We start from the raw sequence: 15823 nt of genomic DNA on the forward strand, positions 1-15823 counted from the left end.
CACAATAAATAAAGCGCTCCAAGACAACCCATACCCCGTCCCAGTGATCAGCCACGTCCTTACATCCTTAGTCGGCTCTAAGGTTTTTGGGAAACTGGACCTGGCCCAAGCATACCAGCAGCTCCCAGTGGATGCCGAGACAGCTGAGGCTCAAACAATAGTGATGCACAGGGGAGCTTTCAGGGTGCAGTGATTGCAATTTGGGGTTAGTGTGGCTCCAGGAATCTTTCAGAGCATAATGGACTCTCTCCTTAAAGGAATTCCCGGAGTACAACCTTTTTTCGATGACGTTTTGATTGCTGCCCCGGACGCTGAGGAGTTCAGCTGCCATCTGCGAGAGGTACTCCGCCGCTTTCAGACAATGGGACTTAAGGTGAAGTGGGAGAAGTGCTCTTTTGGGGTGCCGAGGGTGGAATTCTTGGGGTTCACATTGGACGCCGTGGGAATACACCTGACAGCCGACAAGACCAGGGCGATAGTCCACGCCCCGGCCCCCACATGCAAGGCGGAGCTGCAAAGTTTCTTGGGAATCTTAAACTTTTATCATTCCTTCTTGCCCCACAAAGCTGCCCTTGCAGAACTCCTACATAGACTCCTCGATAAACACACCCTGTGGGTCTGGGGAAAAAAGCAGGCAGCCGCTTTTCAGGCGGTCAAGGACATCCTGGTTTCCAATGCGATGCTCCACCATTTTGAGGAGTCCCTTCCAGTGATTCTAGCCTGTGATGCTTCCCCGTACAGGGTGGGTGCCGTCCTGGGGCACCAACTTCCAGATGGGAGGGAAGTCCCCATGGCCTATTACTCTCGGACCCTGACCCCCACGGAGCGAAACTATGCCCAAATAGACAAAGAGGCATTGGCAATCGTGGCGGGCGTGTACAAATTCAACGACTTCCTCTATGGCAGGTGTTTCACGATTGCCACAGACCACAAGCCACTGCTGGGCCTCCTTGCCCCGGACCGCCAGACACAGCAAATCCTGTCATAGCGCATCCTTAGGTGGAACCAGTTCCTCAACTCATACATGTATAAGAAGAAGAAGAAGAAGAAGAAGATATTGGATTTATATCCCGCCCTCCACTCCGAAGAGTCTTAGAGCGGCTCACAATCTCCTTTACCTTCCTCCCCCACAACAGACACCCTGTGAGGTGGGTGGGGCTGGAGAGGGCTCTCACAGCAGCTGCCCTTTCAAGGACAACCTCTGTCAAAGCTATGGCTGACCCAAGGCCATGCCAGCAGGTGCAAGTGGAGGAGTGGGGAATCAAACCCGGTTCTCCCAGATAAGAGTCCGCACACTTAACCACTACACCAAACTGGCTCTCCACCATCCCGGTAAAGCAATGGGACATGCAGACAACCTCCACCGTGGCTGCGGTCAGAGCCCTACGGAGGGTCTTTTGCACCCACGGGATCCCCGAGACCTTAGTCACGGACAACGGAACTGCTTTTACCTCCTGGGACTTCCAGGAGTTCCTGAATAGGTACCTCATCCAGCACATACGGTCCGCTCCCTTCCATCCAGCCACCAACGGCCAAGCAGAGCTTATGGTGCGCACCACCAAGGAGGCCCTGGGTCACATAGTACAGGGGAATTGGGACCACTGCCTGGCAGCCCTCCTATTTGGGAACTGAATCACCCCCAACCCAGTCACAGGTTTAAGCCCAGCAGAGCTGCTCATGGGGAGGAAGTTGACCACTAGGCTAGATAGGTTGCATCCAGATCAGGCCCTGGACCTCCACAGCTCCCCCGAGACAAGAGAAGCCACTAGGGGGTTCTTTCCAGGGGATCCGGTCTACATGAAGAACTTTGCAAGTGGGCGGGAGTGGTTACCAGCCCGGGTGCTGCAGGTGACCGGATCCCGCTCTTATGAGGTCTCGTCAGAGGGGGGCCAGATCCTTAGGAGGCACATTGATTAGCTGTGCCGCCGCACCTTGCCGGAAGAACAGGCAGAGACTGGGGGAGCAAGTAGCGGGGTAATAGCGGTAATGCTACCAGAAGTCACCCAGCCAGTACCGGCCACGCCGGCTCTATGGGCAGAGGAGCACAGCAGTGGCTGGAGCAACCCCTCCCCCGTAGGGGTGCAAGGAGAGGCCCTGGAGCAGCTGCAGGCACCGGACAACACTCTTCTAGCTTCACTCCACAACAAGGAGCCAGCGACCCCCACAGCCACACCAGCCGCTCCAGTTCCCCAGATGAAACCTAGGAGGTCGAGTAGGGAACAAAGGGCACCAGCTTACTTGAAAGACTATGTTTCTTGAACTAGGGGGGGAGGAGTGTTGTGTCTTGCAATTTGGTCCCTGAATTCACAACACAGTGCTTGTGCGCACGCACAGAGGTGACCAGTGGGAGACTGCAGGTCACCGGATGTAAGGCCGTAAATACACTCTGCCTATGAAGATCTGTGTCGGGAAGTTTAACTGGTCAGGATTGGACCTGGCCAGGTAAGAGGGTTGTTCCGGGAGGTGTATATAATCGGGGACCCGGACCCGCCATGCTCTCTTTGTGATGTACTCGCTAATAAAGCATGTTGCCTTCTACGAGTCTAGTAACTCAGTACATTACAGGTGTGCAAAAACAACTGTTGCTTTTTTAAAAGGATTTAAAACAAGAATTAATGGATGGGTGGAAGGATTTATTAAAACCCATAGTCAATTGAAATAACTGGCTGATAATGTTAAAAATGTTGCTGAGACTGCCAAACAAGCTTTTGATATGTGCAGCAAGAGAAAATTAAGAAACTGGAGCACCAAAACTGAACTATGAGTCTAAAATTAGCAGATACGGAAGATAGAGATGGTCGTATAAACATCCACATTCATGGGGTGGAGGAGAAGGTTGAGGGAGATTATAACATGGGATTTCTCATTGACTGGTTTAACTCCCTGGTTCCAGAACACTGGGGGAACTCGAAAGAGCTCATAGAATTGCAATTCCAAGACGGATAAATACCTCAGTTTACAAAGACATTGTGGTGCTTTTTGCATGATATGCAGTGAAAGACCAGTTCCTTAAACAAGTTTGGAAATTCTCACCCATAAGTTATAAGGAATGTAAAAGTGCTGTTTATGCAGGACTTAAGCTCCAAAACACCCAAAAGACGACATGTTTTAAGGCAGCTACAAAAAAGCTACAAGAGGCCAAGATACAATATCGTTGAGGATTCCCTTTTAAACTAATTATACAAAGAGAAAACCAACCTTATGTGGCTACCTCATTAAAAGAGGCCTTGGAAATTTTGGAAGAGTGACAACTGAAGCCTCCAAATGAGAGTTATGATGATACAGACAAGGACAAGAAGAAGCAGGAGAAGATGAAAGGGAATGGTAGCTGCAGCAAAAGAGAAAGAGGGAGAAGAAAAAAGGCCCACAGACTGGAATTCCAAGCTGTCCTATGCTTCCAAGACAAGTAAAATCCAAAGACCAATAAGGACATAAGGATGAAATGACCAGCTGTAATTTAAAGAGATAATGCAGGACTTAATATGAAATATTGTAAAGTATGTAATTTAGTTATGTCTTTCAGCTATATGGTATATATTTGTAGCAATGCTATTAATCAAGTCTGTAAAGTTAAAAAAGGCATAGGCGTGGGGAGAAGATAGGAAAGGATGAATCCCCTAAAGGTGCCACAGCACGGTATAGATATGGGTAATCTATGCCATCTCACTTCAGGATTGAGTGAGACCTTGACCAAGACACCAGTTTAGTTCAAATTTATTCTAAGCATTCTAACGGCTTAAAGCAAGATAGAGAGAGGGAATTACAGAATAAACATAGAGTCTTAAGTAAAATGATGGATTATGACTACAAAAAGAGATATTAAAATGTATATATTCAATTAGAGGAATGGCAATCCTATCAAATAATGATGGAGACACATCATAGAATAAAAGATGATAGCTTATTAAAACATATATACTTTGGGCAATACTATTTAGCACCAGGAAATAGTAAATCACGGGGGGCGGGGGGTGTAGCAATTATATTTTCAACAGTTTGCTCATTTCAGAAAAGTAACCTAGTAAGAGATCCACTAGGCTGCTACATTTTTGTTAAAGGGCAATATACAAATAAAACACTTATATTCGCCTGTGTTTATGCACCCAACAAGAAGCAAATTAAATTTTTAAGGAATACTTTCAAGAAATTAGATAAATGTAAAAGGGGGAAGTTGTAATGGGGGAGACCTAAATTGGACTCATATAGACTATCTGGACAAAAGTGGAAAGGAAAATACAAAAGGGAAATCGGGGGAAAAATTGGAAAGCATCCTACAAGAATTTAATCTTGTAGCTGCCTAGAGAGTAGATAATCCACAGAAAATGGAATTCACATATTATTCACACAGACCTAATTCATACTCCAGAATCATCAAATTTAATACAAAATATGGTTAAAGCAGAAATCGGCATTAAGAAATTATCTGATCACTCTCCAGTTTGGTTAGATTTTAATTTCCTTGGAAAGCAACGAACTACATATACATGGAAATTTAACGCTATTCTGCTAACTAAACCAAAATCTAAAAAAAGAATACAAGAGGGCATTCAGAATCATTTCAAAGAAAATACAACTGAAAGTATGCCACTGTATATTGTCTGGGATGCTTTAAAACCAGTAATAAGGGGGATATGTATTCAAGAGATGACTATATTAAAGAAGTTCAATTTCGAAAAATTGAAACTGCAGGCAGAAATAGGAGAATTAGAAGCAAAACGTAAAAAAACTGGATCAAAAAAGATCTACAAGAACTTGGTAAATAAAAGGAAGGAACTAGATGTCTTAGAGATAGACTCTATAACTTAAAAACTGTTATGTTTAAAACAGAAATATTATGAACTTGGAACAAGAGTTCCAAGTTACTGGCCAGTAATTTGAGAAAACACAGTAATAGAAATAGAATATCAATGATAGAATGTAACAATAAAAATACATAATATTGAACAAATAGCTGAGCAGTTTCAAAATATTTTGAAAAATTATACTCTTCAAAAAATCCATCAGAAAAAAATAGTTTATCTTCAAAAATTGAATATTCCCAAATTGAAGAGTGAGCATAACAATATTTTAAATAAGCCAGTAAAAAGCAAAGAAATAGATGAGATCATTAAAAAATTAACAAAATGGAAAATCCCCAGGCATAGATGGTTATGGTCCAGAATTTTATAAACAATTCAAAGTCCTATTACTCCCATTTATGACAAAATTATTTAATTATGCAGCAGTCCTCCAGGACTAGGAAGGCAAGTAACATGTGTGGCCACTGCTATATTTTGTTGCTGTGCGAAACCTGGCCAGTGTTGCTTAACGTTCTCAGGTCCCCCAAGACACTGGTGGGAGAAGGGAGATAAGGTTGCTAAATCCAGGTATAGCAGCGCCCGCCTCACGGCCTCACTGGACCTCTTTATTTCAGTCTCTTCGGGGTATTTTACTTGTTTATTTGATGGGACCACAGCAGCTTTGTTTGTTCTTCCCACAAAATATAGGCTCTTGAGAACTTTAACTTAAACCACAGATTTATTGTAACACAAAGTCTTTAAACTGGGGATATGGGAGATATTTACATAGGCTAACACGTTGCTCAGTTGTTTCAGGCTTTACATTCACTTTTACTTTCTTGGAGTCTCTCACAGTTACACAGTTCACAGTTTCCCTTTAACTCACTCTCCACCTCTAGCCAAGGTCTGGCCTCTTGGGATTGATGTGTCTAGTCTCACCCCTCGACTGGAGTCTCTCTCTCAGCCCTTCTTGGTGTCTCAGACCCACATCCACTCCCTCATCCACCTCTCTAGATCTTCAGAGTAGTCTCTAGGTGTCTGTGACCGTTCAGGTCTTGACTGACTCACACACACACAGCCCTCTTGGCTGGTTTTGGTCGAGCTTGCAGCCTCTGGAAGTCTTTCCCGCCGCTGTCTCAAGCTCCTTCACAGGATCAGCTGTCCTCCCAGCCTCGGTCTGGCACAAACTGACCCTCTCAGTCTCTGTCAGGCCCCAACACTGACAGACCCCTCTGACAGGCTACAACTCTGTCAAAGATCGACTGACTGTCTGAAAGCCTCAGCAGCTTCTTTTTCTCACAGACTTTTCCCTCCCTGAGAGCTCTCAGCACTTTGCCCCCACCCTCAGGTCACCTGACGCAGGCCCTGTGCGTCTTCAGTTTATGGTTAACCCATTGCTTTCCGTCACACCAGGTTTGGAAACTCCTGGAGATTTCAAGATACAGGCTGGGGAAGATAGGGATCTCAATGGGGCATGATGTCATACAGTCTACCTTTCAAAGCATCCATTTCATCATCCAGTTCAGAGAACCGATCTCTGTAATAGGCTTGCCAGCCCCCCAGGTAGAGGTGGGGAATCTCCCAGTTTTGCAGGTTCCTCCCCACCACCAGCCCGCTGGCTGAGGGAAGCCCTGCCCCAACAGTCACGATGTGCATTTAAATCTTGGCAGGTTTAGAAGAAGCTTGCATACTGTTTTAAAATGTGTGTCTTTAAACTTTGACAGGACAAAAGCTGAATGGGTGGATGAGCAGGCAGAGCCACATGGCTCTTCCCCGTGAGTGTGTGAAGCAGTCCCTCTGTTTGGTTTGCATTCATTTCAGAAGTTGTTTGTATAGTAAGAAGAAAAGTAAGTTAATTAGAACTTGATTATGGGATGGAGGAAAACTCCACTCCCTAGACTACTCTGTTCCCTTCTTTTTCCTGTGGTGTAGTGGTTAAGTGCGTGGACTCTTATCTGGAAGAACCGGGTTTGAATCCTCACTCCTCTACTTGCACCTGCTGGAATGGCCTTGAGTTAGCCATTAGCTCTGGCAGAGGTTGTGTTTGAAAGGGCAGCTGCTGTGAGAGCCCTCTCAGCCCCACCTACCTCACAGGGTGTCTGTTGTGGGGGGAGAAGATATAGGAGATTGTAAACCGCTCTGAGTCTCTGATTCAGAGAGAAGGGCGGGGTATAAATCTGCAATTCTTCTTCTTCTGTGTTAGTCTGAAGACATTGGTGGAAATACAACCGATGGTTACATTCAGCAACTCCCCTGAGTAAAGCGATTGCCTCAGGAAGATCACAAAAGTGTGGGCTTGCAAACTTTTTTTTTTTGGCTGCTTTGTGTGTGTGTGTTCACTTTTATTTAGTGGAAGTACAGCTGCTGTGGAATGAAAAAATGAAGACTTTATTCAGGGGGACTGCACTGCTATTTTTTATTTATTTATTTTAGGGAATGGAAAAGTTTCTAGGCTCCACCCCAAAAGTCCCCAAGTATTTTCTGAGTTGGGCCTGTCAACCCTAGTCCTACAACCAACTGATTATTGCAAATGAATGATTAATAATTGGTGTACAGTGTCTGTCTGGCTTGATTACCACTGTCTTTACATTGCAGCTATTGGGCTAAAAATACACCTCGAAGATACTCGTGTGGTGTGCTAGATAGCTGTCGAGCAGGCTCTGCAACATGCCTCTATGACTCCGGCTGCAAGATTGTCAGGAATTGGATTTGTAAGATGGTGGCCAATACAAAGGTGATAATGGAAGATCCCACAAAATGATTTCCTGTTCTCCATGCAAAAAAGAACCATTCAAAAATAAAAGCAAATGGCAATCCCAGTCAACTTGCCAGTTTATGGAAATCAGATGAAGTCTCAGCCATGCAAAGTGGAAGACATCACTAGCTGCCATCTTCAGTTGTAATAATGGAATACAGAATATCTACCTATGTCATGAGCTTCTCTTATGGTTTCTGGCTTATATTTCAGAGCCTACACAGAAAGATGCAGGCGTGAAGTCTAGAAAGGGTGGCATTTGGAGAGGAGAGCGGTATAATGCCATAAAGTTCACCTTCCAAAGTGGCCATTTTCTTCGTCGTTGTTCAGTCGTACAGTCGACTCTTTGCGACCCCATGCACCAAGTCATGCCAGGCCCTCCTGTCTTCCTCCAAAGTCCGCTCAAATTCATGTTAGTTATATCAGGAAAGCTGTCTAGCCATCTCATCTTTTGCCGTCCCCTTCTTCTTTTGCCTTCTGTCTTTCCCAGCATCAGGGCCTTCTCCAGTGAGTGCTACCTTCTCATTTGGTGACTAAAGTATTTGAGCTTCAGCTTCAGCATCTGACCTTCCAGGGAATAGTCAGGGTTGATTTCCCTTAGGACTGATACTGATTTGATCTTGCAGTCCAAGGGACTCTCAAGATTCTTCTCCAGCACCACAATTCGAAAGCATCTATTCTTCTACACTTGGCCTTCCTTATGGTCCAATTCTCACAGCCATACATTACTACTGGGAATACCATAGCTTTGACTACATAGACTTTTGTTGGCAAGGTGCTCTCTCTACTTTTTATTGTAATGGCCAGGTTCATCATAGCTGTCCTCCCAAGGAGCAAATGTCTTTTAATTTCATGGCTACAGTCACCATCTGCAGTGATCTTGGATCCCAGAAATGTGAAGTCTGTCACTACTTCCATGTCTTCCCCTTCTATTTGCCAAGGTGTGATGGGGCCAGATGCCATGACCTTAGTTTTTTTGATGCTGAGGTTCAAGACTACTTTCGTGCTTTCCGCTTTCACCCTCAACAAGAGGCTCTTCACTTTCTGCCATTAGATTGGTGTCACCTGTGTATCTGAGGTTGTTGATATTTTTCCTGACTATCTTAATTCCGGTTTGTGATTCATCCAGGCTGGCATTCTGCGTGATGTACTCTGCATATAAATTAAATAAGCAAAGTGACAATATACATCCTTGTCGAACTTTTTTTCCTATTCTAAACCAATCCGTTGTTCCATATTCTGTTCTGACAGTCGCTTCTTGACCCTTATACAGGTTTCTCAGGAGACGTTTGAGGTGGTCTGGTACTCCCATCTCTTTAAGGACTTGCTTCAATTTGTTGTGATCCACACAAATGCTTTAGCATAGTCAATGAAGCAGAAATAGATATTTTTCTGGTACTCCCATGGTTTCTCCATAATCCAACGAATGTTGGCAATTTGATCTCTAGTTCCTCTACCACTCCAAAACCCAGCTTGTACTTCTGATAGTTCCCAATCCGCATACTGCTGCAGCCTAGCTTGAAGAATCTTTAACATAACCTTGCTGGTGTGTGAAATGAGTGCAATGGTGCAATAGTTTGAACTTTCCTTGTCATTACCCTTCTTTGGGACTGGAATATAAATCAACCTTTTCCAATCCTGTGGCCACTGTTGCATTTTTCAAATTTACTGACATAGCGAGTGCATCATTTTAACAGCATCATCTTTTAGGACTTTGAATAGCTCAACTGAGATACCGTCATTTCCGCTCGCTTTGTTATTAGTAATGCTTTCTAGGGCCCATTTGACTTCACATTCCAGGATGTCTGGCTCAAGGTCAGCGATTTCACTGTCATGGTTGTCAAGGACATTGAGATCCTTCTTGTATAATTCTTCTGTGTATTCTTGCCACCTATTCCTAATCTCTTCTGCTTCCATTAGGTCCTTACCATTTTTGTCTTTTATCATGGAACGTTCCCTTGATTTCTCCATTTTTTTTAAAAGAGATCTCTTGTCCTTCCTGTTCTATTATTTTCCTCTATTGCTTTGCATTGTTTGTTCAAGAAGGCCTTCTTAGGAGGCTGGAATTGGTTCCTTATTCCCAGTTCCTTATTTGTGAATTCAACCAAAAACACTGAGGAGAGTTTGAAAGTTCTGAACCCCAAAATACAGTCTGGATCCGCATATATCATACACCACCGCACACAGGGACTCTGCCCTTTGAGAGAACATATGTTGCTTCATGGTTCAAAGAGCAGTTCTTGTGCCAACTGCTCCAAAACAAGGTGTCCCTAGACATTTAAATAGGCAAACACTGGGGCCAGGCTGTACCCCCAAAACAATATTTGGACCACCCCAAGTGACATGTCCTCACATTCAGGACACTGTCCCCTGAAAGAAGACATGCAGTGGTGCCTGGTCCAAACAATGGTTCTAGTGCCACAAGCTTCCATTTGGAATGCTACCTCGAAGTCTGTATTCCAAAAGAGATTTGAATAAGGAACTATTTTGGCTGCTTGCCGTCTGGACCTCAAAATACAGTATGAACTACCATATGCCATACACCCTCATGTTCAGGGGACCCTGTCCTTTGAGAGGACATGTGCTGCCTCATGGACCAAAGAGCGGTTCTCCTGCCAGTTGCTCCAGAGAAAGATGCCCCCAGGACACTCAAACAGGCAGACACTTGGGCAGGCTGTACCCCTAAACAATATTTGGACCACCCCAAATGACACATCCCCACACTCAGGACACTGTCCCCTGCAAGAAAATGTGCAGAGGTGCCTGGTCCAAACAATGGTTCCAGTGCCACAAGCTTCCATTTGGAGTGCCACCTAGAAGCCTGTATTCCAAAGGAGATTTGCATAAGGAACTATTTTGACTACTTGCCATCTGCACCCCAAAATACAGTCTGGACCCCCATATATCAAACACCTCCATGTTCAGGGAACTCTGTCCTTCAAGAAGACATGGATGCCTCATGGTTCAAAGAATGGTTCTCGTGTCAGCAGCTCCAAAACAAGGTGCCCCAGGACATTTAAACAGGCAGACACTGGGGCCAGGCTGTACACCAAAGCAATATTTGGACCACCCCAAGTGACACATCCCCACACTCGGGACATTGTACCCTGAAAGATGTGCAGTGATGCCTGGTCCAAACAATGGTTCCAGTGCCACAAGCTTCCATTTGGAGTGTCACCTAGAAGCCTGTATTCCAAAGGAGTTTTGAATAAGGAGCTGGTTTTGACTGCTTGCCCTCTGCACCCCAAAATGGAGTATGCACTACCACATGCCATACACTCCCATGTATGGGAGACCCTGCCCTTTGAGAGGACATGTGCTGACTCATGGTCCAAAGAGCGGTTCTCATGGCAGCTGCTCCAGATCAAGCTTTCAAACTCTCCTTAGTATTTTTGGTTGAATTCACGAACGAGGAATGAATAAGGAACTGGGAATAAGGTACCAATTTCAGCCTCCTTTTTAAATAATTTCCCTGCTGAGGCTTAAAAAACTTGGCTGTATTGAGGACCCTGAGGACACCTTCTGCTTATTTCACTGGCTTGGGAGACTGCAGAGCTAAGTGACTGGTCTTGATAACATTATGGTTGGGGGTGGGGGGTGAAATGCCTTATAGGCAATGTTCCCTCTGAGCTGCAGTGTCTTGGGAGCAAAAATTCTACTTTGTGAGCTGCTGGCATTAAAGTTATGAGCTACTACATAAATTATTGTGCTCTGGGGCCATTTTTCCTTAGCTAAGACAAAAATATGTGAGCTGGAGGCTAAAAATCTGTGAGCTAGCTCATGCTAACTCAGCTTAGATGGAACACTGCTTATGGCGGGTCTGGAGAACCTTTTTTCTGCCAAGGGCCATTTGGATATTTATAACATCATTCACGGGCCATACAAAAGTATCAACTTAAAAAACTGCTCTGCCGAGGGAGAACGATTCAGGTCAGCAAAATTAATCCAAATAATTGTTTTTCTATTTGAAGTCACATGGGGAGAGCCTAATTTACCACGCACACGCACACACACACACACAGCCCGGCCCGCTGCCCTAGGCAAATGCCTAGGTCCAGGCATATTAGACCACACCCCCTAATAGTAACATATTAGATCACACACTTATTAGCATATTAGGCCACACCATCTGGGATAATCAAGTGCAAATTGAACTGGTGGTATCTGGCTCCTGCCACCCCTCCCTCTCTCCATGTGGAAACTGCAGCTGCTCCCAGCATACTTTTAAAGGCACTCACATACCCCAGCGGCTGTCCTTCACAATGACCACTACTCAAGTTCTACAGAGAAGGAGGGGGGAAGGAAGGAAGGAAGGAAAGGGAAAGAAAGAAATGGGGGGATAAAGGAAAATGAAATGAGGGAAGAATGGGGGAAGAAAGGGAAATTTTAAAATGGGGGGAAGAAAGAGGAATAAAGGGAAATGAAATGTGGGGAAGAAATGGAAAGAAAAGAAAATAAAGAAAGGGGAAGAAAGAGAAATAACAAAAGGGGGAATTAAAGGAAACAAATAAATGGGGGGAAGAAATAGAAAGGGAAATAAAGAAATGAGGGGGAAACTTACCTGAACTGTGACAGTGACTTTTCCAGGCCCTGCAGCGATCCTGGCCAGCTGGCCAGGCCCTAGGGAGGCCACAGCATGGCTGGGCCCCGCAATCCCTGCCAGCCAGCTGGGCCCTCGGGAGTAGGGTTGCCAAGTCCAATTCAAGAAATATCTGGGGACTTTGGGGGTGGAGCCAGGAGACACTGGGGGTGGAGCCAGGAACAAGGGTGTGACAAGCATAATTGAACTCCAAGAGAGTTCTGGCCATCACATTTAAAGGGACTGCACACCTTTTTAAATGTCTTCCTTCCATAGGAAATAATGAAGGATAGGGGCACCTTCTTCTGGGGCTCATAGAATTGGACACCCTAGTCCAATCATTTTGAAACTTGGGGGGTACTTTGGGGAGAGGCACTAGATACTATATTGAAAATTTGGTGCCTCTACCTCAAAAAACAGCTTCCCCAGAGCCCCCGAAACCTCCAGAACAATTCCCCATTATACTCTATGAGAATCGATCACATAGGAAATAATGAAGACGTTTCCCCCTTCCCCCCCCCTTCTTTCTGGCCAGTCTGAAACAGCGGATCAGCCTCTCTACTCACCATTTGCTGCCAGCTTCTTCACAGAAACAGAGACACACCATCCTAAATTGAAGCCTTTCAAGTCAAGCCTCTGGAGGTGCAAAGGCACATGGTCCTTTGCGGGCAGGGCTCCCTCCCCCCCCCCCGCCAGCCAGCTGATTAGGGTGGGAAGCAGCCTGGGAAAACTGAAGAAAGGCTGCTGCGATCGGGGCTGGGTGGGAAGGGCAGGGCAAGGAGAAGCTGCTGAGATCGGGGCTGGGTGGGAAGGGCCGCCATTCCCCCCCCCCCGCTTTCCAGATTTTTGGCTAGCGGGGGGAGAAGGCTGCAAATCGGGGGTCCCCAGGCAAGGCGGGGGATTTGGGAAGCCTACTGGGGAGGCTGCTGCACAGTGTGGCTGGGCTGCACAATTCTCACCGGCCAGCTGGGCCCAAGGGAGGCCACCACGTGGCTCAGCTTAGCCCACCAATCCTTGAGGGCCAGATCAAGGGCTTGACGTTTCCCGCCCCAGGCTTACGGGGTAGTTTATATACAATAACCAGCAGTGTAAAAATCTTGGTGCCTGCATAACTGGGCCTGCTGAGTGGCACCTGAGTTGCTGAGGTCAGGTTCAATTTTGGCATGTTCCAATTAAGCAGTTTAGGTGGGGGATTGGTGGGGAGAGATCAAAACATACCACTGAGATTAGGTTCACTCCTCTCAAGAACAAAGGAAGGACCTTGGCTAAGTGGTAGAGCATCTGCTTGGCATGCAGAAGATCCCATGTTCACTCCCTGGCAGCTACAGCAAAAGGATTGAGTAGCGGATGATGTGAAAGATCTCCAGCAGACAGCTTCTGCCAGTCTAGTACACAAGACTAAGTTTGGGGTATCAATGGTCTGATTCAGTACAAGCCAGCTCCAAAGGTTCAACCAGGTCTGGTCCCCATCTCTCCTAGGCAATAGCCAACGTCCTGCAAAACTCATCCTAGTGGAAAATGTCAAGTCACAACTGACTTATGGCAATACCATAGTTTTCAGGGCAAGAGATGTTCAGAGGTAGTTTGCCATTGCCTGCCTCCATTTTACAGCACTGGTATTACTTGATGGTTTCCCATCCAAATACTAGCCAGGACAAGCCCCTACTTAGCTTCTGAGATCTGACAAGATGTTTATGTTTAATTCGATTTATACCCCGCGCTCCCCGCCGAGGCAGGCTCAGGGTGGCTTACATCAAACCATAGTATACTATGATTGCAGTCATAAAATCAATAAAACCATTAAAGAGTACAAGTTAAAACAATCTACAGTTGATGCTAACAAATCAGATGTTGCTCATATTCTCAGGATGACAGTTGTTCCAGAATTCTCCAACAGTCGACTGAAGGCTTGCCAGAAGAGAGCGGTCTTACAGGCCTTGCGTAACTGAGTGAGGTCCTGCAAGGCCCTAACCTCTTCCGGCAATTGATTCCACCAGAAGGGGGCTGCCACTGAAATGGCCCAATCCCTGATAGTCTACAGTCTCGCCTAGGAGATGTTGAGATCCAGATCTTAATACTCTCTGAGAAACATGTGGGGACAGACAGTCTCTCAGGTAAACAGGTCCTCAGCCATATAGGGCTTTAAAGGTAATAACCAGCACCTTGTAACAAATCCGGTACACTATTGGTAGCCAGTGCAGTTCCTGAAGTGCTGGCTATATGTGCTGCCACTTGGGCCGCCCCATTAGCAGCCTAGCAGCCGCATTCTGCACTAGCTGAAGTTTCCGAGTTCATGACAAAGGCAGCCCCAAGTAGAGGGCATAACAGCAGTCCAATCTCGAGGTGACCACTGCATGAATCACAGTTGCCAGGTTGCCACAGCCAAGGAAAGGAACCAACTTTTTACCCCGCCTAAGATGAAAGAAGGCGGATTTTGCAGTTGCTGCTATCTGAGCCTCCATTGTCAGGGAGGCCTCCAATAGCACCCCCAAGCTTCTGACCTTGGGGGCCATTGTCAGTGGTGCCCGGTCAAAAGTTGGTAGGGGGATTTCCCTGCCCAGACCACCGTGACTCAGGCAAAGGACCTCTGTCTTTGTTCAGCTTCAGTCGGCTCAGCTTAAGCCAACCAGCCACAGCTTTCAGCGCCTGATCCAGGCTTTCTGGGACATTGTCAGATTGGCCATTCATCAGTAGACAGAGCTGGGTGTCATCAGCGTACTGATGGCAACCCAGCCCATACCTCTGGACAATCTGGGCAAGGGGTCGCATGTAGATGTTAAACAACATTGGGATAGAACCGTCCCCTGAGGCACACCAGTGTCTCCGGGATGACCTTCCCCTAATGTTGCCTCCTGGCACCAGTATTCAGAGGTTTACTGCTTCTGAATGTAGAGGTTCCCATGGCTAGTAGCCACAGATAGATGATTCCTTTAAGAATCTGGCTAATCCCCTTTTAAAGGCATCTATGCCTTTTTTGTTGTTGTTCACCACTATATCCTCTGGCAATAGTGAACCTCCATCCCTTTGTGTTATATACCTAGATGCTGGCAGGTGTGTGGCAGAGAGAGATGTTGGCAGAATAAATAACACAGCAAAGATGCACAACCTGGTTAAAGAGTACATAAAGGTTTATTTAGGAATTAAAGAGGAGAGACAGATTTAGGTTCCTAACTACATCTCTAGCTATAAAGAGGGTAAGAATGAGGCTGCAATCCTAAAGACACTTTCCCAGGAGTCATCCCCATTGAATAATATGGTATTTACTTATGAGTAGACTTCAAGCTAGGTTTCAGAGGTGTAGAGGAACTAGAGATCAAATTGCCAACATTTGCTGCCCAAGTGTGGCATTTCCAAGATGAAGGGGGAAACTGCCATAAGAGTAGCAATTTAGAGACAAACAAGGAATGACACTTAACAGGAAAGAAGGTGCTGACTTCACCTATCTAATCGTCTTTTTACTGCCCCTGGCAGAATCTTCTTTGCACACCAGACAAAGAAAAGGACCTTTTCCAACACCCCTTCTTAAGGTCTCATGTTCAGAGACCACAAGATACTTCTTCTTATGTAGACTTTAAAATTTTTCTTGAGAACGTCTTGGTAGTACATCTGCAATCATTTCATCTGCTGACAGTATTCCAATTCAACAGGCCCTTTTTAGGTGGATCTTCTCCATCTGGGTAAGTTTTATGCACCTGTGGTTGTCTTCAAAGA

General features: G+C 45.7%; 1 protein-coding gene across 1 annotated transcript in view; it reads left to right on the forward strand.

Annotated features, from left to right (window-relative positions):
- The window catches only part of LOC132577093 (killer cell lectin-like receptor subfamily B member 1B allele B), a 58730-nt gene extending 51026 nt beyond the window's left edge, over positions 1 to 7704 (forward strand). Inside the window, exon 7 of the mRNA XM_060246567.1 lies at positions 7374 to 7704. Within this exon, the coding sequence (XP_060102550.1) occupies positions 7374 to 7539 (166 nt within the window). The 3' untranslated portion in view covers positions 7540 to 7704. The remainder of the gene's footprint in view (positions 1 to 7373) is intronic.
- The last annotated feature ends 8119 nt before the right edge of the window (positions 7705 to 15823 follow it).

Source organism: Heteronotia binoei, chromosome 9, assembly GCF_032191835.1.
Source record: "Heteronotia binoei isolate CCM8104 ecotype False Entrance Well chromosome 9, APGP_CSIRO_Hbin_v1, whole genome shotgun sequence".
Classification (NCBI taxonomy): Eukaryota; Metazoa; Chordata; class Lepidosauria; order Squamata; family Gekkonidae; genus Heteronotia; species Heteronotia binoei.